The following is a 24434-nucleotide window of genomic DNA, read 5'->3' on the forward strand; positions in this document are numbered from 1 at the left end:
AGCTGCCCTGATTAACCAATGACTCGTTAACCAGAATCCACTGTCCCTCTAGTCTAAATACAAACAAAATTTTGATACTAAGCTGATGGAGACAGCTGAAAAAATGCTCGATCAAAGTGGCAGCTTTGAAGTTGCTTCTTAAAACAGGACAGTGTGTTGGAACCACAGGATTTTATGTGATAATTCCACGAAGTGTGAGTCCTGCTGAACTGTAGCCAAAAACATTCCTGTTTGCTTCCTAACTCAGATGGAAATTCTTAATTCAGATGGAATGTTCACAGCCATCTTGGGATGCAGTCTAAATATTCAAAAAGGGAAGCTGAGTGATTTCAGTGCCTGGCACTGATAACAGTTTGATTACTTATATACAGCCTTCTTTCAAGTATAAATTTAACCTCCGTTCCTTTATTCCTTTGCATACCCTAATTTGCTATCATCTGCCATCTGCATTTTGAAATGCAATTATGGAAAATAAGATAGTTAAAATCCTAAAATATTCAGATAAAATTAGACACAGTTACAGTATCACGTGTCAATATTTATACACCTTGATTGAATTCACCATTACAATAGAAACAAAAAAGGTTGAGTCTGGTATGCTTTCCAACCTAATCAACTTTATACCCTAACTTTCCAAACTTAAAGGTAGGAGCCTAAAGAGGGTTTTTAATTTGCCGAGAGTTGGATCTTTTCTAGTTTCCTGCTTCATAGGCAATTACTTTGAGCTTTTTACTCAGAGAGACTTCCTTGACACAGTATTTGATAACATTGTGGTCAATCTATCATTGAATTTCCAGACTAAAGTTACATTGAATGTACTTTTGAATACTTCATATACATTGGAAATATAAAAGCTTTACAGGTGTGAGAGTACTTTGTTTTGCCTTACCTGTTCATGGTATTCAATCCCCATACTAAGTGTATTGATGAGAATAGCGATCATAATTCCTCGCCCAAAATATTTGCTGTCAACAATTTTGCGGCAGGTGTTGCAGACTATGTTCCAAAATTTCCAACATTTCTTTGCTCTTGGTTGGTTACATTGAGGATCTCGTTGGTCATTGTAGTGAGCATCCTGGGTGAACTCATACACGCCATCACTCTCTGAATCCAGTGTCTCATTGTCCGTCACCTCAGATTCATTGCTCCTGATACAGATGGGACAACTTTGCGGATCACAGTTCAGAATGTCAGTCGTTCCACTGGGCGAGCTGTAGGGTAAGCAGTGACCAGACAACTTGCAGGAACCTTTGCAAGAGCCTATGGGTTGGGAGCAGAGAAGATCACATTTGGTCTTTTAAACTTTCAAAAAGGGAACAAATGGTGCAAAATAGAGTCTGAAAACACCGGAAGCATTCAGAACAATTTAACTTTTTCAGTTGCAAACACGAGGAAATCTGCAGATGCTGGAAATTCAGACTTTTTTCAGTTGATGGCATTTCATTATATGAAGAAATGTTGCATCAACTGCAATATTAATTATCATTCTTTTCCAAACACACACCATGTTTGTCTTGTTTTGAATTCCCAGCTCCTTTTCCTTCTAAATGGGATTTCAGCAAACACAGTTAAAGAAAATTCTTTTCATCATATTGTACCTTTCATCAAAGTATAATACACAAAGGGCCAATTGAAAGCATATAATAGATGAGTAATGTGTAAACCTTCCTCCTTTGACGCTGAATAATTTGTTGTCAAAATATACTAAATGAAGCAGCGTTGTTATTGAGTAAAAGACAAATTGTAAAAGACACTTTTCTCAATATTTTTGAGATACTTTGCTAATGGAATGATTGATTGTGTTACTTTTCTAACTGTATCAACGTAATGCCAAAATTTCTCCAAGCGGGCCATAGCCTTGTCGTGGCCTGGAGAGCTATGTTGGCTGGAGTCAGGGCTTTATGCTTTGGCTCTTGGTAGGGTCACCCATACTAAACAGTCGAAGGGTAGAGAACAGACTAAGAGTGGTCCATCAGTCCTTCAGGTTCAGGGCTTCAGCTTGGGGCTAACAACACTGACTGGTAAAACAAAATAGTTACAGAAGCAGCAGTGAAGAATCCTTCTTCGTCTGAGTGTGACGGTATTCCTGAGTCTCCACCCAGGACTTGCATGACTGACAGTAGTGAAAACCGAGAGGAAGCTACGGACATTATGAAGGAAGCTGTGAATGCTGCCAGAGATGGAGGACCTTCATTGCTGCCCTAAATGTCAGTGGCGTAACAGGCAGTAAGTAATCCCAAACTCGCTGTGCTAAAAACTATTTCTGGTTTAGGCTATTTTAGACCTAAATTTAATTCTTAGATAAGTGGTGGTGAGATTATCTGGATCGAGCTCAGTCATTGATCGACACAAGAGACTGCAGATGCTGGTATCTGGAGCAATAAACAACCTGTGGGAGGAACTTAGCAGGTCAAACAGCATCTCCATATGCAGAATTTCCACACAAAACATCGATAATTCCGTCCCCAACAGATGCTGTTCAACTTGTTGAGTCATACCAATAGATGGTTTGTTGCTTCTGATTTGGCAAGAGATCTAAAACTTCGACAAGCTTCTTGTAGTGGAGTGTATATTGACTGGCTGCATCATGGCCTAGTCAATGCCCTTGAATGGAAAATCCTACAAAAAGTAATGAATAATGCCCAGTTCATCACAGGTAAAGTCTTGCCAACCACTGAGTATACCTACATGAAGCGCTGCAGCGGGAAAGCAACATCCATCATTAGGGGGACCCCCACATCTCAGGATGTGCTCTCTTCTCACTGCTGCCAGCAGGAAGTAGATACAAGAGCTTTAGGACATACCACCAGGTTCAGGAACAGTTACTACCCCTGAACCATCAGGATCTTGAACCAAAGGGGATAACTTCACTCAAATTCACTTGCCCAGTCATTGAAATGTTCCCACAACCAATGGACTCAATTTTCAAGGAATTTTTATCCCATGTTCTCGATATTTATTTATTATTACTTTTTTTTTCTTTTTGTAATTGCACAGCTTGTTGTCTTGTTGAATGCCCTAGTTGGGTGGTCTTTCATTATTCTGTTATGATTATTATTGAGTATGTTCACAAGTAAATGAATCTCAAGGTTGTATATGGTGACTATGGTTGTATCTAGATACTTTGATCATAACTACAGGTAAGGAATATGAACAGCTGCTGCAACCGGGAGTCAATTTCAGCTCATTTACCTCATTTCAGTGCATTTACCTCAGGACTTTCAAAGCAATTGTTTCAAGCAAAGCACTTTTTCACTTTGAAATCATAAGGTTTAAAGATCTCTGTAGCGTTCTTTCTTTGTAGATTATACAGGTACCATAATGATCAGTGCTTGGGTCATGGCTACTGATTGTCTATATCAATGATTTAGATGACAGAATGGAAAAAAGTGAATCTGACTATCTTACAGGTATTTAATAATAGGGGTCTCAACAAAAACTCCAACAGAAGGACAAGGATATTTGAGTTTTTCTGTGCAACCCGAGGGAGAAAGTTGAGTAGAACAATCCTTGAAGGCTAACAAACTTTAAATGACAAATCTGGTAGTGAAACAAAGTTGTGTGGAAATAGAAGCTGCAAGGAAACAGCCAATGAGTGCTGGGATGTTAAGCAAATGGGTAACAATGTGCAAGATGGGACACATTCCTAGAGAAATGTTACTTAATAGTGAACACAGAGGAGCAAATAATTTTTTAAATGCTGAGTTACTGGAAATATTGGGACACAGAGAACCACTGGTATATATAAATCACAGAAAGACAACATACTATAATAGCAGGTAATACAGGAAGAAGATGATACATTAGTCCTTATTACAAGAATAGATCTTTCTGATTATATTGGGTCCTAGTAATAGTACAGTTTTGATCTTCATATCCAAGGAAGGATATAATACAAAAAAGATTAATTGGACTAATTCTTAAGAGGAGATTTCAAGTAGACTAGCCTGTATTTCCCACAATTTGCTGGAATAAATTAAGAAAAAATAATGAATACCTGAATAAACTGTTTCTAAATGCAGCATATTGATGTGTGCGTAGTGTGTGTAGGCCTCCGTTAGTCTTGATAGACCGTGGATTTGCACCTTGGAAAGTTTCCAGGGTGCAAGCCTGGGCAAGGTCTTTTTTATGGAAGACCGGCAGTTGCCCAAGCTGCAAGTCTCCCCTCTCCATGCTACCAATGTTGCCCAAGGGGAGGGCATTAGGACCATACAGCTTGGCACCGGTGTCGTCACAGCGCTATGTGTGGTTAAGTGCCTGGCTCAAGAACACACACACAGCCTCAGCCAAAGCTCGAACTAGCGACTTTCAGATAACTAGACGAACGCCTTAACCACTTGGCCACGTTCCAACATGATGTGTGTATACACCTATTTAATTCACTTCTAGATAGACAGTGCATTAGAGTCGTAGAATCACATGGCACCAAAACTGGCCCTTTGGCCGCCATGCTCATTGTGATGCTTATCTGACCACGTTTGTTTGCAGTGGGTCCGTATCCCTCTGTGGGAAAAGGGATACAGTATATTAATACAGATGATAAAATAAGTGTTGGAGGAGACTCATTTGGAGCAGAAATTCAGAATAGATCAGTTGTGCCAAATGGCTTATTTCCCTTCTGTAATTATTATGTAGGAACACAGAACAAGGTTTCTGTGGGTGATAATTTGTCTAATTCTTTGCTGTGAAAAATCTAGGAGACCAAATGTGTGTTTCTGATATAATTTCGGTGCCTGATTTAACAATTGCAATAAGCAAACTGATATTTCCAGTTCTCTTGACAAGTTAATTGAAAATTTGGATAAAAACCCCACGCATTTCTGTCCCTTCTTTCTGATTCCATAAATACTGTTCTAATAAGTGGAAAGAAAGTATCATACAAAGCATGAGTATATAACTTTCAGTAAAATTCTCTCCTTCACTAATCTTCTCATAACATGTCCACTGTGTTCACTCATTCTGATGTAAAGTGCTCTTAACATTATTTTCAGATCAACATAATAGATGAACAAAGACAAGCGGTGAGTTGCCCTGCCACTCCACACACCATAAACATAACAGCAGTACATTGCTCAATAGGGAGTCAGACAAATTCCTCACAAAACCAAGTTACAGATTGTACAATCTCAAACTTCAACTCATTCAATTATTCGTCTTTTAGCCATTCACTACACAATTCAAGTATTAGTCAACAATATATTCTTAGAACATAGAAATCTACATCTCATTACAGTCCTTTTGGCCTACAATGTTGTGCTGACGATGTAACCTACTCTAGAATCTGCCTAGAATTTCCCTACCGCATCACCCTTTATTTTTCTAAGCTCCATGTACCTATCTAAGAGTCTCTTAAAAGAGCTTTTTGTATCTGCCTCCACCACCTTCGCTGGCAGTGCATTCCACATACCTACCACACTGTGTGTGGAAAAACTTACCCCTGACATACCCCTTGTACCTACTTCCTAGCAATTTAAATCTATGTCCCCTTGTGTTAGCCACTTCAGCCCTGGGGAAAATCCTCTGGCTATCCACACGATCAGTGCCTCTAATCATCTTATACACCTCTATCAGGTCACCTCTCATCCTCCATCGCTCCAAGGAGAAAAGGCCAAGTTTGCACAACCTATTCTCATAAGGCATGCTCTCCAATCCAGGCAACATCCTTGTAAATCCCCTCTGTGCTCTCTCTATAGTATACATATTCAATTGTGACCCCAAGATTAATGACAATGTGACTGGTGCAAGTTAGTAACAGACACATGGCATTTCTGAGCAATGACAGTAAAATGTGTGACAAAGTTCTAGAATTCTGTTGTACAGCTCAAAATTTCTATTTGCATGCTGATAAAGATTGATAGGTTGTCAATCAACAATTTGATCTATGAACATTCAATCAGCATTAGGTTTCCTCACACAATTTAGAATTTAGATTGTCAGAAATGGTGAATGGGTTTACCTGGTTCCCAGATGGGAGAGCCAATCACAGGAACATTAATTGCAAATATGATTGCCTGTGAATTGGACTATTTGCTTGCAAATAGAATCATGTTAGCTCAGGTAGTCAACATAGACGAGCTGGTCTGAAAAGCCTGTTTCTCTGCTGACTCTATGGCTATGACTCTGGAGATACATTGTATAAGAATTCAAGCCTTCTAGCTCCTGAATTTCACAAACCTTTAAGTATCATGCCACATATGGGGCCTACAGAACCAACTTAAATTTGAGGTCAGTTTCAAAGCACAGCAGAATTATCACACTTAAACTGGATATACAGGACTGTATCTGCTAACTCATACCATCACTGAATAGAACATGCAAGCTAACAACACTGGTGAAGTGATTTAGAATAGTTTCAACAGACTAAATAAAAGGGATTTCAACAAAAATCCAAAAAAAGGGCAAGGATATTTGAGATTTTGTTAAAATGGTGAAGGCAAATTAATTTAGCAGTGGAACAATCCTTAAGGAGCTAGCAAGCTTAAAAGGACGTGGAAGTTCAACAAAGCAAAATCAGTCGCAATCATTCTGAAGGTGATGGAAAAATAAATTTCATCTCAGTAAAAAAGACAGAGAAAGTTGTCAGTGCTCATCTAGTCAGCCAGCATTTACATAGAAAGTGTTGATTAACTTCCCCATTTCCCCACTTTGTTGCTCTTTGTGCTGTCTCTCTGCCTTCAATCAATCTCCACCATCCTCTGACAATCACTCTCAATTGGCTCACTCACCAGCACTCTGCGTTTCCAGTAGTCGATGCATCTTCCGGTATGGTCCAGCTGGGATGTTGAGATTTGTCTTTGTGCTGTCGGGATTCATTGTTGCATCTTTAAGTGTCTTCTCACCTTTGGTGTTCAGGTTGATCACCTGATGTGGGGAGCTAGGGTGCACAGTTGGGTAGCTTTTGATATCCAAATTCTTCTGGAGTCCATCTGGGGAGATCAGGCCTATGCCTTGCCTGAGGGAAGTTTTGCACTGGATTGGCTCAATGTGGCAGTTGGCATGATAGATGCTATGGACAGATTCAGTATTGCTAGGTGTGGCAGTGGTGGGAGATGGAGGAGGTGGGGGAGAGTGCAAACTTGACAGTGGTGAGGGCAACACAATTAGTCTGTTACCACCATTGTGTGCAGAGTTGGTTTCCACATCACTGATTTCTGGGCTGGCCTGTGGTGCTCGCATTGTTCCATTGCTCACGTGGTAATGGTGGTGATGATGGTGGTGGTGAATGAGATGATGGACTGAGGCTGCCCGCTTCCGTTTCCGCCGTTTGCGGGGCTGTGCACGTGGCCCGCTCCTGTTGGCAGGATGCACCCCTCTTCTGGCCACCACTACATAGCAAACACGAACAGCCTCACGCTTGGCCTTCCTCAGCATGTGGCCAATATACTTCAAGAGCTCATCATAGCAGCTCCCTGGTTCCGAAAAACTCGCCAGCGTGCTTGCGTTAGACATGAAGCGAATTCGTTGCTCCTTCATCAACTGACTTTCACGCTGCTTAGTTTCAGAAAACTGGGTTGCTATGACAACTAGGCATAAATTGATCATAAAAAATGACCCAACCTAAAAATTAAAACATGGAAAAGAAATAGTTAAAAGAAATATTCATATTCAACATTCCAGTTTGCTAAGTTTTGAGAAAAAATCTCTCCTGTAATTTAAAAATTGCAGAGCTGGAATTGTGTGGGCTATAGAAGGGTGAAGCTTGAGAGTAGTTAAAAGAAACACTAGTTAAAAGAAACAGATCTGCTCAGGGTGAGAATACAGGAAGAAAAATGTAGGACAGTTGATTGCTTTAAGTTTTGTCAAGTATGGCATGCTTTTTCCCACCATTTAAAGTTGGCATCAATCATAAAAGTCTAGAATAATGGGGATTGCTTTGACATTAATAAAGCAAAATATTAAAAGAATTGTTAATGTTCTGTTAATAAAGAAATAAGTTTTGGGTCGATAATCTTTTATCAGAACTACTGCTTTTTAAAATTTGTGTTGGAGTTGAAACAAGTTCCAAGATACAGGTACGAGAAAAAGGGGAGGAGAGACAAAAGGGAAACTTTGTGATTTGATGAGAAAGTGAATGAATGACAAAAAGAAGGTTAGTACAAGGTGAAATAGGGTGGTAGAAGGTTTCACAAGGTCAGTTTGGAGAAGATGCATGCAGGAGAAACACAAGTTATTTGAATTTATCAGATGAAACAAACAGTGAGAGTTGACAATATGAAATACAAATTGTGAAGGCACAAAGCTATGGACCGATTGCAGGTAAATGGGATGTTGTTCACTTCGATTGTTTGCATGATTTTTTTTCTTTCTCTTGCACATCGAGTATTGGGCTTCTATTTTTATTTTCATTCTATTTTTTCTTTAATTGAGTTCTTTTGGGTTTCTTGCTTTGGGGTTACCTGTGAGCAAACAAATCTCAAGGTTGTATAATTTATACATTCTTGATAATGTACTAGAATCTTGAATCTATACTGTAGGTACCATGGGCTGGATAATGGGCTGATAGCTCTGTTTCCATGCTTTACAACACTATGACTCTATGCCAAATTCTGGGAAAAGCTGGTTAGTTGCACAAACTCATTTTCCATGACAGAGGTTCTGGAAAACTGGGGAATGGCCAGTGTTACAAGCATATTGAAGAATGTCTGCAAGAACTGGCTGGTGATCTTTACATTAGTGGCAGAGAAATCATAACCATATAATCATTACAGCATGGAAACAGGCCTTCTAGTCCGTGCCGAATGCTTACGCTCACCTAGTCCCACCTACTTGCACGCAGCCCATAACCCTCCGTTCCTTTCCTGTCCATATACCTATCCAATTTTTTTTAAATAACAAAAACAAATCTGCCTCTACTACTTCTACTGGAAGCTCGTTCCACACAGCTACCACTCTCTGAGTAAAGAAGTTCCCCCTCGTGTTACCCTTAAACTTTTGCCCCTTAACTCTGAACCCATGTCCTCTTGTTTGAATCTCCCCTACTCTCAATGAGAAAAGCCCATCCACGTCAACTCTATCTATCCCCCTCATAATCTTAAATACCTCTATCAAGTCCCCCCTCAATCTACTATGCTCCAAAGAAATTACTGGACATCATTTTGAGGGACAGGATTTATTTACATTTGGAAAGGCAAGGACTGATTAGAGATAGTTAGCATGGCTTTGTTCATGGCAGATTGCTCTAGTAAATTTTTGAGGATATGACCAAGGGGATTAATGAGAGCAGTGAGGACGGAGGTTGCCTGCATGGACAAGGCCCTTGACAAGATACTGCATGGCAGACTGGTTCAGATGGTTAGAATAAATGAGATCTAGGGTGAGATAGCAAATTGGTTACAAAATTGTCTTTGTGGGAGGAGGCAGTGGGTGAAAGTGGAAGGCTGCTTTTCAGATAGGAGCATTTGTAACCATTGAAGTGCTGCAAGGATTGGTGCTGGGGTCTTTTATTGCTTGTTATATGTGTATACACACACACACACACACACACACACACACACACACACACACACACACACACACACACACACACACATATATATATAAATGATTTGGAAGCAAATGTACATGGCATGAATAGTAAGTTGCAGAAGATATCAAATTTGGTGCTATACTGGACAATACAGAAGGTTTTCTAAGGCTATAACCAGATCTAGATGAACAGGGAAAATGGGTGAGGGAATGGCTGATGGAATTTTACTCAGACAAGTACATAGTTATATTTTGAGAAATTAAACCAGGTAAGGGCGTACACAGTGAATGGCAGGACTTTGAGGTACAAGTATGTAGATGGTTTCAGGAAAGTGGCTACATTGGCTGACAGACAGGTGTATGCTATGTTTACAATCATCCGCCTAGTCATTGAGTATAAGGGATGGGATGGGATGGGATGTACAGATCACTAGTTAGAATATTGTGTGGAGTTCTAGTTCCATGCTATAGGAAGGATGTGATTAAATTGGAAAGAGTACAAAAAAAGGTTCACAAGAATGTTGCCTCTATAAGGAGCCTTCAGTTATAGGGAGAGACTAGATAAACTGGGAATATTTTTCTGTTGCGATGATGGTTCAGAAGTGACCTTATGATAATTTACAAAATTATGAGGAACATAACTTTTTCCCAAGATTTGTGAGTCTAAAACTAGATGGCATAGGTTTAAGGCGAGGGAGGAAATTTTTCAAGGGTATGCAAGAGATGGGCTTTTCACACAGGTATATGGAAAGATCTGCCGGGGAGGTGGTAGAGGAGGGCACGATTATAATGTTTAAAAGAAATTTGGATAAGTTCATGGATATAAAATAGTTTGAGGGATAAGGGCCAAATAGGCAAATGAGATTAGCTCAGATAGGCAAATTGGTTGGACTGGGATCCTAGGGCTGAAGAGTCTGTATTCTTGCTGTATGACTCTGAGCCAATGAATTTCTTTTAAGGAAAGGGAGTACATGTCAGCCACCAATAATGCCCACATCACCAGAGTATTGAATACTTACTATGATCAATAGGATGAAGTAGATGAAATTATAAAAGGAGTGAGCATCCATAACAAAATACATGATATCAACCCAACCCTCAAGGGTTATAACCTGAGAAAACAAAAGAAATGCCACTCAGTCAAATAATATGAAATAAAACCAGATTTACCATCACAAATTATTCTTCAATTTAACGGCAATTGAATCAAGACTATTGCTCATTAACAGATGTTTGACCATCTTAGATTTTAGGTGATTTGTTTATCAAAACTTGTATATCCGAACAGAAATAACAGAAAACATACAAAAACATTAACTACATTACAATGGAATAGGGCTACAGATATTTCTGTCATCAGCCATATCAGGAATTTATATATTCATAACTGTTAATATTTGTTTGAACATTGCTTTATATTTTGAAACATGCATTTCCAAAGTTACTGCCTGACCAGTGTTTTCTGGTAAAGACAGATGCTGGATATGGTTAATCTTTATGTACAACTTTTCCTTAGCTGTTTAATTCATGGACGTAGCAGTTCCTAAAATAATAATCTTTGGACGACTTATTGCAGTTCTGTGCAACTCTGAATCTGACGTTATGATTCACCCTCTTTGACATCTAGTCCACCAAAAAATGTGTGAGCCAGAGATGAGGATGTGATAAAGATTGAATATCAAGGAAAAACAGTGGATGCTGCAAATCAGAGACAGAGAACCAGAAAATGCTGGAAATGCTCAACAAGTTAACATTGCAGGTCCAAGACCTGATAAAGTTCAGCTTAAGGAATTAAAACTTAAATTCCATTGCTCAATCCATAAGATACTAATTGACCTGCAAGATTAAATCTGGTTATGGTGAGTATCTACATGGGTTTAGATGGTAAAACTTAGTGGTCCTGTGAAACTCCTACCAGCCTGCTAATGTGATGTAGGACAGTAGAATGATTGAGTGTATCAAAGAAGAAAAAGTGGTCAGACGTAACTGCCAAAATCCTGCAGATGCTAATGATCCTGAAACACTGAATTAAACTACCAGAAACCTGTATCAGACCCGATAGTGGCATACTATAGGTATTTTGAAACGTTCTGTTTTCCACTCTGCAACACAGTCAGATTAACTAGTTGCTGATTGAAGTACACAGTTTGCTGGTGCTTTTTCAAGAGATCTGTGTGCATGACGAAGATGATCCCTCAGCAGATCCTTGCCAACCACAATAATTATTAAACTCTGTGGCTCAGCAAGGAAAAGGGGGAAAAACACTACCGCCAAAATTTATTAGTGGAAATACATAATAAAATAGATCCAACTCAATGCTTCACCTCATCTACCTGTCTTATATGGACTCTGTGGACCAGTACTGGACTCTGCTCAATACATCATAGTTACACCCCACTTCACCTGTAGTACCTACTGGAGGTGCTGCCTCAAAAAGGTAGCATCTTCCATCACTCCTATGCCATGCCATCTGTTCACAAAAACCAGGGGGTAGGAGGTAAAGAAGTTTGAAGTACAACACCACCAGGTTCAAGAACTGTTACTTACCTTCATCCATTCAGTTCCTGAAACAACCAGAAAAATTCATATCACTATACTTGTGGCAAGAGACCTAAGCAGGGATGGTGAGGACCCAAGCACTGGAGTATCTGAGACTAGAATTGAGACTGAAACGAGGAAAGGGTTCTAAACTAGATGCTAGACGAGAATCCAAGTTGAGCTGATGATTGAGCACTGCAGTTGCTCTTTAAATATTCAAATCTTGGCATCAAAACATAGCTGTCAATTAGTGGAATGGGCCTGAATCTTTAAAGGGGGCAGTTATCTATATTCTGGAGAGTCAGATTGTCTCAACCCCAGAAGCTGGCATGGTCGGTGCGTATCGTAACAACACTTTGATCACTTCACACTAAATTGGACTTCTTTTTTGTTCTAATCATGTTTATTTGTAAAATGTGCTTAATTTATGTTTTACTTTGAATGCTGCTTACATGATGCTTGTGATGAGGCTGCAAGTCAGTTTTTCATTGCATGTGACAATAAACTCAGCTTTGACTTTGATTTTGTAAATCTTAATAATCAATCAATTCCAGTTTAGACATTTTCTCTCCCGCCTCATTGTTAATATCTTAATGAGACAGAGTTCAGGATTTTGACTATCCATTATGTGAACAGTTTTCTGATGTTACCACAGAATTGCATAGCTCTAATTTCAATGTTATGTCCAGCTGGGAAGGAGAAACAAACCACCATTCAGTGCAAAGTGCAATGATACCGACTGACTGATGTTTACATTTGTGGTTGTAATTGGATAAAGTCTTTGTCTATCCTGTCTTTCTTTTAGAAGTGTTAGAATAAAAATTGGGACACCTACACACTTTAAATTGTCTGTGTAAGTCTGAGGTGAGTCTGCAAACACTCGTAATTTGAAAATTGAAGTTATTTCATTTTAAAACAAACAACATGCAAGCAGATTTCAATTGAATTAAACTGGATAGTTCACTTCTCCTGGTGGCCTATCAAGGATATCTACTTTGGGATCATACGGGTTCCTTTAATTCAGGAGGTGACAACAGATTCAAGGAGGGCATGGGGTAAACTTATAAACAGGCGAATCTCTCTAATAGGCCTTTCTCATTTGATGAGCCTACACTAGTATAAACAGGAATTATTGCTCTAAAAGTTGTCCAATGCCAGCTTTGGCAGGACTAATGGCTGGTAGTTCTAGTTTCAATGCCAACCTGTTTCTGATGGCCTTTGTGCGAAGTGTATTAGATTGAGTGTAATATTTGAACATATGAATGGACAAGTCGGGCTGGTTCTATTAAACATTTCTATAGGAACTTAAGGTGGATGAGGAAGTCAAGGTCTATGAGGAGCCTGCTCCTCCATCAGTAAAGTCAAAGTTGAATACTGCTTCACTTTCCAACCTGCTGTTGCTTCTCTTAGATCTCTGAAGTATGTTAGTCTTAGTGTTGAAGATAATCATCAACTGAGGGTCTAGAACCCTCCCCCCAACCCCACTGAAGATTTATAATGATTCACAAACCTCTGCGAGTACATTTCTCCTTGTCTCAGTTCTAAATGGCTGAAGTTTTATCCCTAGGCTATCTTCCCTCATTCCGAACCCTGCGGCTGGAGGAAGCATCTTCTCGAGAAAGCTTAAACATGAACATCACTCTAAAAATCTTGCTGTTCTGTGAAAATATTGCCCTTTCTTCAGAGTATAGGTCACTGTACTGAATCCCACTTGAAGGCAAGTTGAAAATCTGAATTTTTTATCAACTGAATGAGGTAAGAGGAACGGGGTTGGTCTTTGACTTCACCAGACTAAATGTGGGCCACTGCTTTCCTTGTTTACCCTTTCACAATCAGCCATAATGTAGATAAACGATAGAACATTTATTTTTTTCTCAATACAAACCAGATTGCTTCCAGTCCTAAAGTTCCCAAGTCAAAATGATTGGCAGAATAGTAATTGACATGAAAGGATTAAGATCATTAGAACAAGGAAAAAGAATGGGTAGAACATCCATCAAGATCTGAAAATGAGGTGCTGAACAAGAACAGATGTGTGTGTTGCAAAGCCAGCTAGAGGAGGGAACAGATGCAACAACTGTCAGTCAAAAAGCCAGCAGGGGGCGTGGAGAAGTGATGAGGGCTGTAGAGGCTAGTCAAGTGGGATAGGTTGCCTAAGAGCTTTGCAAAAGCATGCAGCAGTGGCACGTGAACTCGACAGCACAATACCTGGACTACCACAGTAGACTTCATATGTCTAGTACAAAAGACTTCTGTTGCATAAATTGGGTAATTTATCATTCCTGAAATAGCATATGGCCCTATTTGGGGATAGGACGGTGAGGGATTTGTGGGCGAGCTGGAATAAATGAGTCTCATCACATCTGGAAATAATTTATTGGCACACAGTAACGAATCAGTGATTATTTCATATGATTTGTAGATTCTTGAATACAGAAGAAAGGGTATGGATAAGAGAACTATTGCCAAGAAATTTGATTGCACTTATTTTTGGTGTTGCTAAGGTACTGTTGCATTGAACTCGAGTGCCAAACAGGGTATCCTGCAAAACAAGAAGATGGCCAAAACAATATTAATGTGGTTTACACCCAGAAATGCGCCAAACCAAGCTCAACAGATTTCAAATATTTGCTGTGCAGCCTTCAGAGAAAGGTGTCAGGACATTAAAGACACACTCCCTATTCCTGACATTTAATCCTAGAAAACCTTCCTTGTCTTAGGTCAGTTAGGATCACTACTTTATTTTAAGAATGTGAAATGTCAGAATAATAGTAGAGAGAAGGATTTACTTCAGCTTTTATTTCTTTCATCACATTCCCAGTGGGTTAGAAGTTTACATAAACTTTGTTAGTATTTGGTAGCATTGCCTTTAATTTGTTTAACTTGGGTCAAATGTTTTGGGGAGCCTCCCACAAGCTTCTCATAATAAATTGCTGGAATTTTGCTCCATTCCTCCAGACAGAACTGGTGTAACTGAGTCAGGTTTGTAGGCCTCCTTGCTCGCACATGCTTTTTCAGTTCTGCCACATATTTTCTATTAGATTGGGGTCAGGGCTTTGTGATGGCCACTTCAGTACCTTGACTTCATTGTTCTTAAGCAATTTTGCCACAACTTTGGAGGTACACTTGGGGTCATTGTCCATTTGGAAGACACATTTGTGACCGAGCTTTAACTTCCTGGCTGATGTCTTGAGATGTTGCTTTAATATATATAATTTTCCTTCCTCATGATGCCATCTATTTTGTGAAGTGCACCAGTCCCTCCTGCAGCAAAGCACCCCCATAACATGATGCTGCCACCCCCACGCTTCACAGTTGGGATGGCGTTCTTCGGCTTGCAAGCCTCACCCTTTTTCCTCCAAACATAACGATGGTCATTATGGCCAAATAGTCCAATTTTTGTTTCATCAGACCAGAGGATATTTCTCCAAAAAGTGAGATTGTTGTCCCATGTGCACTTGCAAACTGTAGCCTGGCTTTTTTATGGCAGTTTTGGAGCAGTGGTTTCTTCTTTGCTGAGCAGCCTTTCAGGTTACGTTGATATAGGACTCGTTTTACTGTGTATATAGATACTTGTCTACCTGTTTCCTCCAGCATCTTCACAAGGTCCTTTGCTGTTGTTCTGGGATTGATTTGCATTTTCGTGCCAAATTATGTTCATCTCTAGGAGACAGAATGCGTCTCCTTCCTGAGCGGTATGACGGCTGTGTGGTCCCATACTTGCGTACTATTGTTTGTACAGATGAACGTGGTACCTTCAGGCGTTTGGAAGTTGCTTCCAAGGATGAACCAGACTTGTGGAGGTCCACAATTTTTTTTTTCTGAGGTCTTGGCTGATTTCTTTTTCAATCTTTTTATTATTATTATTATTAATATCAACATAATAAGATTGATACATAGATAATGGGATTACAAACATGAACAGTTCAACTGAACATGAAAGAATACATAAGCAATAGTTACAATATAAATGAGTCTTCGCAAATCATGGACGATACAAGTAACATATAAACAAGGCAAACCTAGATATATCATAATATATATTAAAAAAAAAGAAAAGAGAAAAAGAAAAAAAATTATGCAAGAAAAACTAATCTAACAATCTAATAACTAATAAGGAAAAAAATGAAAAAAGAAAAAAGGGAAAAGAAAAGAAAAAAAGGGCTGTTTATAATATCTAACAAAAATACAAAATCATCAGTGTCGTCAACTCCGATCCTCTCAACATATGTGTAATCAAAACTGGAAAAACAAATGGGCTTGGAACAGGGTCACATTACATCATATGAAAATATTGAATAAATGGTCTCCATATCTTTTCAAATTTAATAGAAGTATCAAATACAACACTTCTAATTTTTTCTAAATTTAGACATAACATAGTTTGAGAAAACTAATGAAACACGGTAGGAGGATTAATTTCTTTCCAATTCAACAAAATAGATCTTCTAGCCATTAATGTAAGAAATGCAATCATTCGACAAGCAGAAGAGGATAAGTGGACTGAGTCCATCATTGGTAAACCAAAAATTGCAGTAATAGGATGAGGTTGTAAATCAATGTTCAATACCATGGAAATAATATCAAAAATGTCTTTCCAATATTTTTTCAAAAGTGGACAAGACCAGAACATATGAGTTAAAGATGCTATCTCAGAATGACATCTGTCACAAATAGGATTTATATAGGAATAAAAATGAGCCAATTTATCCTTGGACATATGAGCCCTATGCACAATCTTAAACTGTATTAATGAATGTTTAGCACATATAGATGATGAATTAACTAATTGAAGAATTTTATCCCAATTCTCAATAGGAATAGTAAGGTTAAGTTCTCTTTCCCAATCATTTTTAATCTTATAGAAGGGCTCTGAATGTATCTTCATAATTATATTGTAGAGTTTTGATATTAGCCCTTTCTGAGAAGGATTTAGTTCAAGCAAATTCTCCAAAGTACCTGAAGGCACAAGATTTGGAAAGGTAGGAAGTACAGTATTTAAGAAATTCCTAATCTGTAAATATCTAAAAAAATGAAATCTAGGCAAATTATATTTATTAGATAATTGTTCAAAAGACATAAAACAATTATCCAAAAATAAATCGGAAAATCGTAGTAATCCTTAGTCTTCCAAGCTGAATAAGCTTGGGCTATAATAGAAGGATAAAAAAAGCAATTGGATACAATAGGAATATTTAAAACAAACTGAGTCGACCCAAAAAATTTCCGAAATTGAAACCATATACGTTAAGTATGTTTAAAACAAACGGATTGTCAATTTGTTTCTGCAATTTAGAAAGAGCAAAGGGAAGAGAAGACCCTAAAATAGAACCCAATGAAAATCCTTGTACAGATTTAATTTCCAGGTTCATCCAATGAGGGCTAAAAGATAAATCCCAATCCTTTAACCAACATATCAAATGTCGGATATTGACTGCCTGTCTTGGCTGATTTCTTTTGATTTTGTTTGTAAACTTCTGACCCACTGGAATTGTGATATAGTCAATTAAAAGTGAGATAATCTGTCTGTAAACAATTGTTGGAAAAATTACTTGTGTCATGCACAAAGTAGATGTCCTCAACGTCTTGTCAAAACTATAGTTTGCTAATATGAAATCTGTGGAGTGGTTAAACAATGAGTTTAATGACTTCAACCTAAGTGTACGTAAAATACTGACTTCAACTATAGGTGCGCTTCATAAGATTAGCAAAGCACAAATCTTCCCTCACAGATGGATTAATTCACCAACCAAGCTCTTTAGATTAGGAATTAATTTTAAGGCATGCAATTTAGTTTTAACTAATTCAGTTTAAAAAGAGGACAATCTAAATTGGATTAGTTCAAAACTAAAGCAAAGATCATACTGGTCTGAAATAGAATTACGACAATGAGATTGGAGCAAGATCCTCCCCATCCAAGGCATGAAAATAAATCTTTTTAAGGCAACACCCTCAAAAAGCTGGAGGGACTCAGCAGGTCAGGCAGCATTTATAGAAATGAATAAACAGTTAATGTTTTGGGCAGTCAGACCCTTCTTCAGGACTTGAAAGGCAGGGAGAATGAGCCAGATTAACAAAGTGGAGCGAGGGGAAGGAGAACAAGCTAGAAAGTGATAAAGGAAGCCAGGTGAGTGGGGGAGGGGATTGAAGCAAGAAACTGGGAGGTGATAGGTAGAAAAGTAGAAGATGAGAGTGCATCATGGGAGAAAATAATGAAGCAAGAGAGGAGCCAGAATGGGAAATTGAAGAGGGGAGGGGGAAAAATTACTACAAGCTGGAGAAATCACATTCACAAGAGGAACCAGCATCAAGGTGGGACTGTACAACGATTGTTTTCTTGTCATAATTAAACTCTTTTGAAGGTGAGGCATGTGGAACTTTTCCTTTTACCCTGTCCTTACAAGTAACATGGATGTAAACATCTAATGCCATGCAGTTTTTGATGAAGAAATTCTGGTTTCTAGTTTACAAGCACTTATTAGCTGCTTTCTTAATCCATATCCTAAGACCTCATTGATATTCATTGCCACAAATCAAGTTGCGGTGGATAACAGATAAATTGAGCAAAAAGGATCTAGTGCTTTCCTGCTGTGTATGGTGTATAAACTCTTCTCAGGCTTCCACCTGGATACAGGTATTAATTTTAACCAACGTTTCGATGAGAAACTCTGCCATTTTCATTAGGGAGATGTCTATTCCAGTGACATATATACTCAACTTCCGTCATCTGTCCCTCCTGATTGGTTAGTCTTCAACTGATCAGGTTTCCGCTGTCTCACCTCGTTTAAAAAGGTATTCCAGTTCTTAGAGCAAGACCTTATTCTTTGTTAAAATTCTTATTCTCTAGTACTGCTTCAGTGGCTTCCTTCAACAGGCTGTCCCAAAAGCCACTGGCATGGCACAGTAGTTTGTGCAGTCGATGTCAATCCTATGGTCATTGCATCTGCAGTGTTCTGCTACCACCGTTTTCTCTGGGTAATCCAAAAGGATACGCCTCCTATGTTCTGATAAATGCAAGCTCTAAAATTTCCACAAGGACAGTGGTACTTCACTCAGGAACATCAGTTCAAATTTGAGAATAATATGATTTGGATAATAAATTAGAGTGTTAATATGTTAAATGCATCTTTGAATCATGGCCTAGTGGTAGCATTCTTGCCTCTAAGTCAAGCAGCCTAAGCAGTCATATTGTCAAGTTCACTGACGGCACAACAGTGGTGGGGCTTATCAGCAACAACGATGAGACAGCCTACAGAAATGAAGTGAATGAACTCTTGCTTAATGTCAACAAGACAAAGGAGATGGTTATTGTCTTCAGGAGAACTCCCCCTCCCCCCTTACATTGGTGGCACAATGGTGGAAATTGCAAGTAGTTTCAAACTCCTGGGTAAGCACATCACACAGAACCTCTCATGGTCCCAGAACCCATCCTACACAGTCAAGAAAACTCACCACTGCCTCTGCTTTCTGAGGACGCTAAAGGGAGTTGGACTTTGCACATCGATACTGATGTAATTCTACAGATGTGCCGTAGAGAGCATCCTGAGAAGCTGTATCACTGCTTGGTATGAAAACTGCACTGCGGCGGATAGGAAGCATCTACAACAGGTAGTCAAAACTGCCCATCGCATCACTGGCATCGGCCTTTGCGCCATCAAGGACAGGTATCCAGAAAGATGATGCAAAAGGGGCCAGTAACATCATGAAGAATCCCACCCACCCTGCTCATGGACTGTCTCACTCATACTAGGGAAGAGGCTATGTAGCATCCATGTCAGGACCATGAGACTCAAAACAGTTACTTTCCCCAAGCAACACCTCCACCACTACTTTATTTTCTGTCAGTCACCTTACGTAGCTTAGCATCATTTTATGGACAAACAACCAATCTATTTATACAAGTTATTGTGTGGTTTTTATTATTATTATTATTATTATGTTCTGTATCTTTTGTGGCTCTTTTTAAATGTTGCATCAGAACTGGAGTAACAATTATTTCATTCTCCTTACACTTGGGTACAGGAAATGACTTAAAACAATCTAGAATCTTGAAGAAATGGATTCAAATCACGTTCCACAGCTTTCAGTACAAAGGTATTATACCTGACTGGGGTATGGCACATAATTGGCAGTTATAGTCTTTCTAATAATAAAATATTAAATTTGCCACCAGAGATCCCATTACACTTTTCAAAGAAGTCTATAGCCTAATATTTATCTTAAAGCACTACTAAAGGAATAGATTATCTGACTATCTATTTCACTGCTATTTTTCATGCCTCTTGTAAACAGTATTATACAACAGCAGATATGCCTTTAAAGTTATTTAATTAGCTATAAAACACTTTGAATGTTGAGAACAAGAAAGGCACTATGTAATAAGGAGTCTTAAAAAAATGTATGTTATTGTTGAACTTAATGACAGCTGCTGAAAGCTGTTATGAATTAACAAATAGTTCCTCATAGTCTTCCTCACTATTGAAGTCTGAAAGGAGAAAGGTACCTGGAATATTGCTATCCATGCATATCCGATGTTATCAAAATTGATAGCTCCTTTGAATGGGTTGTGATCAGCAGGCTGGCACTGGGTGTAATACTGATTCCAGTTTACACAGCTGACATTGTTTGTCATGTTACTCTGTAACAGGTAGTAACTTGTACCATCCAAGGTACAATCAATGTTGTTCACTCGTCTTTGGGGTACATTGCGGCAGTACCGCATTCCATTATCCTTCAGGAGGGAGCAAATGAAGGGATTTTCATCATCATTTTCTGTGTGATAATATTGATCCAACTCTTGGGAGGCAGGTCTGTGAATAAAAAGCAGCAGAATTTAATAATCAGTTAGGAAATTAGCCTCAGAAAATTCCACAATATATGCTGAAACAGTGTGCTGTTCAGTGGGATGACTAGTACTTTGTATTTCCCACCATCTGATGAGTTGTGGTTGAGATATTCAGTTGAGGATGAGAACAGACTCATCAATCATATGTTCATTATGTGCCGTGTTGTATGACATAGGCGTTCATGGTCTTTACATGACCAAGATTGTTCTTGGCAAATTTTTCCACAAAAATGGTTTTCCATTGTCTTCTTCTGGAGAGTGTCTTTACTAGATGGGTGACCACAGCCATTATCAATACTCTTCAGAGATTCTCTGCCTGGTGTCATTGGTCGCACAACCAGGGCTTGTAACAGACACCAGCTGCTCATATGACCATCCACCTGCTCCCATAGCTTCACGTGACCATGAGCGGAGGGACAAGCAGGTACTACACCTTGCCCAAGGATGACCTGCAGCCTAGTAGAGGGAAGGAGTGCCTTACACCTCCTTTGGTAGAGCCATTCCTCCACACTGACTCATCAATATTCTAATATTTAACCTTAAGTTGTCAGGATGGAAACAAAGTGGCCAGATTTATAAAATGAGAAGTAGAAGAGTATAACCCAGGAACAGACCTCATGGACCATGATGTTTGTGCTGAGCATGGTGTTAAATTAAGCTGTATCTCTTCTGCCTGCACATGATCCATGCCCCCTATTCCCTGCATATTCATGCGTCCATCTAAAAGTCTCTTGAATTGTGTCTCAAGGGATAATAATACCATTTTAGTCAAGTTCTCACCACGAGGGAGAGGTGCTGTTGGTAGAGAGTCAGGCTGGCTCTTGGCAAATGAGGCTCCAAGGTATGGTTGTGATAGAGGAGGTCAGGAATTGCACCTTTGGGCTTTTGTCTTGGAATGGCTAAGTGCATGATGAGGGCTTCCAATGATAAACTGAGACCAGCATAGGAAGTGAGGCAGCAGACTTTGGACTGACTGCATGCTCTGAGGAGAAGCCTAAGGATGGCCTTAGTGTGAATGGGAATCCTAGCTGTTGTTCAATGTCTATGCCACATGTAATTGCATCTCTGCATGTAAGTGACTCACAGAGAACCCAGTAGGAATATTGTGGCTTTACAATCCTAAATTGAACATTACTTTTCTGAGAAATTTAACTGCATTGCACATTACTCTATGACATTATGTGAACTATTTTCTTGGCATATACAACTTTGTGATATACAGTTCTGCACAACAAGCTGTAATGGTCCTGTTCTTGTTTGAAAGCACCTCATGATTCCTATCATCACCTTCCTGTATCCATGGACATAACTGCTGTCACTTAAGAGCTTTTGTGTTGGAAGATAGCCAAATGGGTGAGATTCACTGTTGCAGTGGAACTAGCATCATTGGATTGCTGAATGGCAGGAAGCAAGTTCATACCTCGGCCATCAGCTCAGGGTGTTCAGACCTCGGATTTGGGCTTACTTCTGAGTGTCCTGTAATTGGCAGCAATCCTGAAATTTAACTGGGCCTGTGATCCTCTCCGAGACTTTGAGAGAAGAAACTTTGACTGTGGATGCACACTGCCAGCAGTTTTGAAGCTTTATAATTCCCAAATGCACCCAATTTATGCCGATTTAAATGATGCTGATTGTTAATGTTTAGATGGTCTGATTAGCTTGGGTGGCGGGGTGGAAATACATCTCTACCAAAGTAAGTGTAAGGCACTTCTTCCCTCCGCTGACCTGCAGGTCACCCTTGGACAAGGTGTAGCACCAGCTTAGACCCCTGATCAGGTTCACCTGGAGCCATGGGGGCAGGTGGTGGATGGTTGTATGAGCAGCTGTGAGTATCACAAGTACTGGTTAGGCAAGCACTGAAGCCAGGCAGACAATCTCTGAAGAATATTGATGATGGCTGGAACATCTGTGAAAGATTCTGAAGAAACAACTTTGAGGTTCAGGACTGAGAGTGTTACCAGCTGAGCAGATAATAAAGTGGGCATTTTAAAAACTTCTCCCCACTAAAGTTAATATCTTCACTTCCACTACAAGCTAATAGCTTCAGTTTCACAAGGAGTGCTAAATCTGGACTGCTGTACTCTATTAAGTGAGAGATTTGGATGGCATCCTCTGCTCCAAGGCATGGCAAAAGAATGTTCCTCCACCTATGGGAATGCACACAAAATGCTGGACGAATATAGTAGGCCAGGTAGCATCTGTGAAAAAGAGTAAACACTTAACCTTTTCAGGCCAAGACCCTTCGTCACTCCTGATGAAGGGTCTCAGCCTGATATGTCGACTGTTTACTCTTTTCCATAGATACTGCCTGGCCTGCTGAGTTCCTCCAGTACTTTCTGTGTGTTGCTTTGATTTCCAGCATCTGCAAGTTTTCTCGTCTTTGTGTTCCTCCACCTACGCCAGAACATAACTGATTCACAAGGTTTCGTTGGGGAGCTAAGGCGTTCTATTATAATTGATAAATCAGATTGATAAATTGTAATTTAAAATTTGTTTAAATGTACTGAACTTCAGCAGATGTATAATCTTGATCCAGACTAGGCTGTTTACCGTACAAGATTAATTTATGAAATTGGTGGGTTCTTGTGCCCGAGGATTTCCAAATCAGCAGGGTACCACAAAGGTTGACGCAGACCCGAAGGTATTCCAGTTAGTATTGCTGGAAGTGGTCCTGATGTGTCTCAGCACAGAATAGCGTAAAAGGAAATGTAGCTTTCATGCCCAGTGTTGGTAGGTTATAAGCGCTCTCATTTTTGAATCCAAAGGTTGTGTGCCAACTTAAAGCTACATTATCACAGGTGAAGTGTAATGCTCCCCAGCTTCTCAGATGGATATAAATTATTTTGAGCTACCGTTTCAAAGATTGCCCCAGTGTCCTTACTAATATGTCTCTCTTCCCAATTCATTAAATAGACTATGTTTTCATTGTCATAATACTGTGATCCCCTTAATAATGCACAAATTAACTGCTGGAATTCCCACATACCTAATTAATGCATGTTAATAACTTGATTCAGTGGAAAATGCTTTTGAAGTAATTCAAAAGCTGCATAAATGGAAGCTTTTTAAAATTTTAACTGAGACTGAGCAAGCAGAGCTGAGAATTAATATAATAAAGAAGTCACTTAATTCACATATGGGACAGAGGTATCAATACAGATCTTGCAGAAATTCAAATATTATTGCATTGTAGAGTGAAAATCCAGCCTTCTGACTCCAGGGTTGAAACCACATTCAGTCTTCATGTCATCTGCAGCTATCTTTCCACTTCTAAGTTAATCAATTATGTTGCAACAATTTTAATGCATATATTATATTTCATAAAAAGTCAGAGACAGTAGAAATGGGAAAATTAACTCTGCTATTGTTGTTTGAGACTGAAGTACTTCAGATAGAAGAAGAAAAAGTCCTCAGCAATCAATCTTCCTTTCTAGATGTTCGAACAGTGTCCAGGATTTGTTGGCATTAGAATATACTGATTCCCTCAGTGGCTTAATCTGTAGCAGGTTATGTCAGAAAGTCAGCCCATGTTAGAGACTTGGGCATCGACATTAGAGCATAGCGCTGAGAGAGTGCTACACGATTG

The 24434-nt window shown here is 39.2% G+C and overlaps 1 protein-coding gene across 2 annotated transcripts in view; it reads right to left on the bottom strand.

Annotated features, from left to right (window-relative positions):
* The window catches only part of LOC132380187 (voltage-dependent T-type calcium channel subunit alpha-1G-like), a 319151-nt gene that overhangs the window by 226646 nt on the left and 68071 nt on the right, over positions 1-24434 (bottom strand). For both annotated transcript variants that reach the window (XM_059948872.1, XM_059948871.1), the window contains exons 5-8: positions 20507-20813; positions 10485-10577; positions 6726-7557; positions 890-1260 (exon numbers count right to left, since the gene is read on the bottom strand). In XM_059948872.1, the coding sequence (XP_059804855.1) occupies positions 890-1260; positions 6726-7557; positions 10485-10577; positions 20507-20813 (1603 nt within the window). The remainder of the gene's footprint in view (positions 1-889; positions 1261-6725; positions 7558-10484; positions 10578-20506; positions 20814-24434) is intronic.

The sequence above is a fragment of the Hypanus sabinus genome, chromosome 23 (genome assembly GCF_030144855.1).
Source record: "Hypanus sabinus isolate sHypSab1 chromosome 23, sHypSab1.hap1, whole genome shotgun sequence".
Taxonomy (NCBI): domain Eukaryota; kingdom Metazoa; phylum Chordata; class Chondrichthyes; order Myliobatiformes; family Dasyatidae; genus Hypanus; species Hypanus sabinus.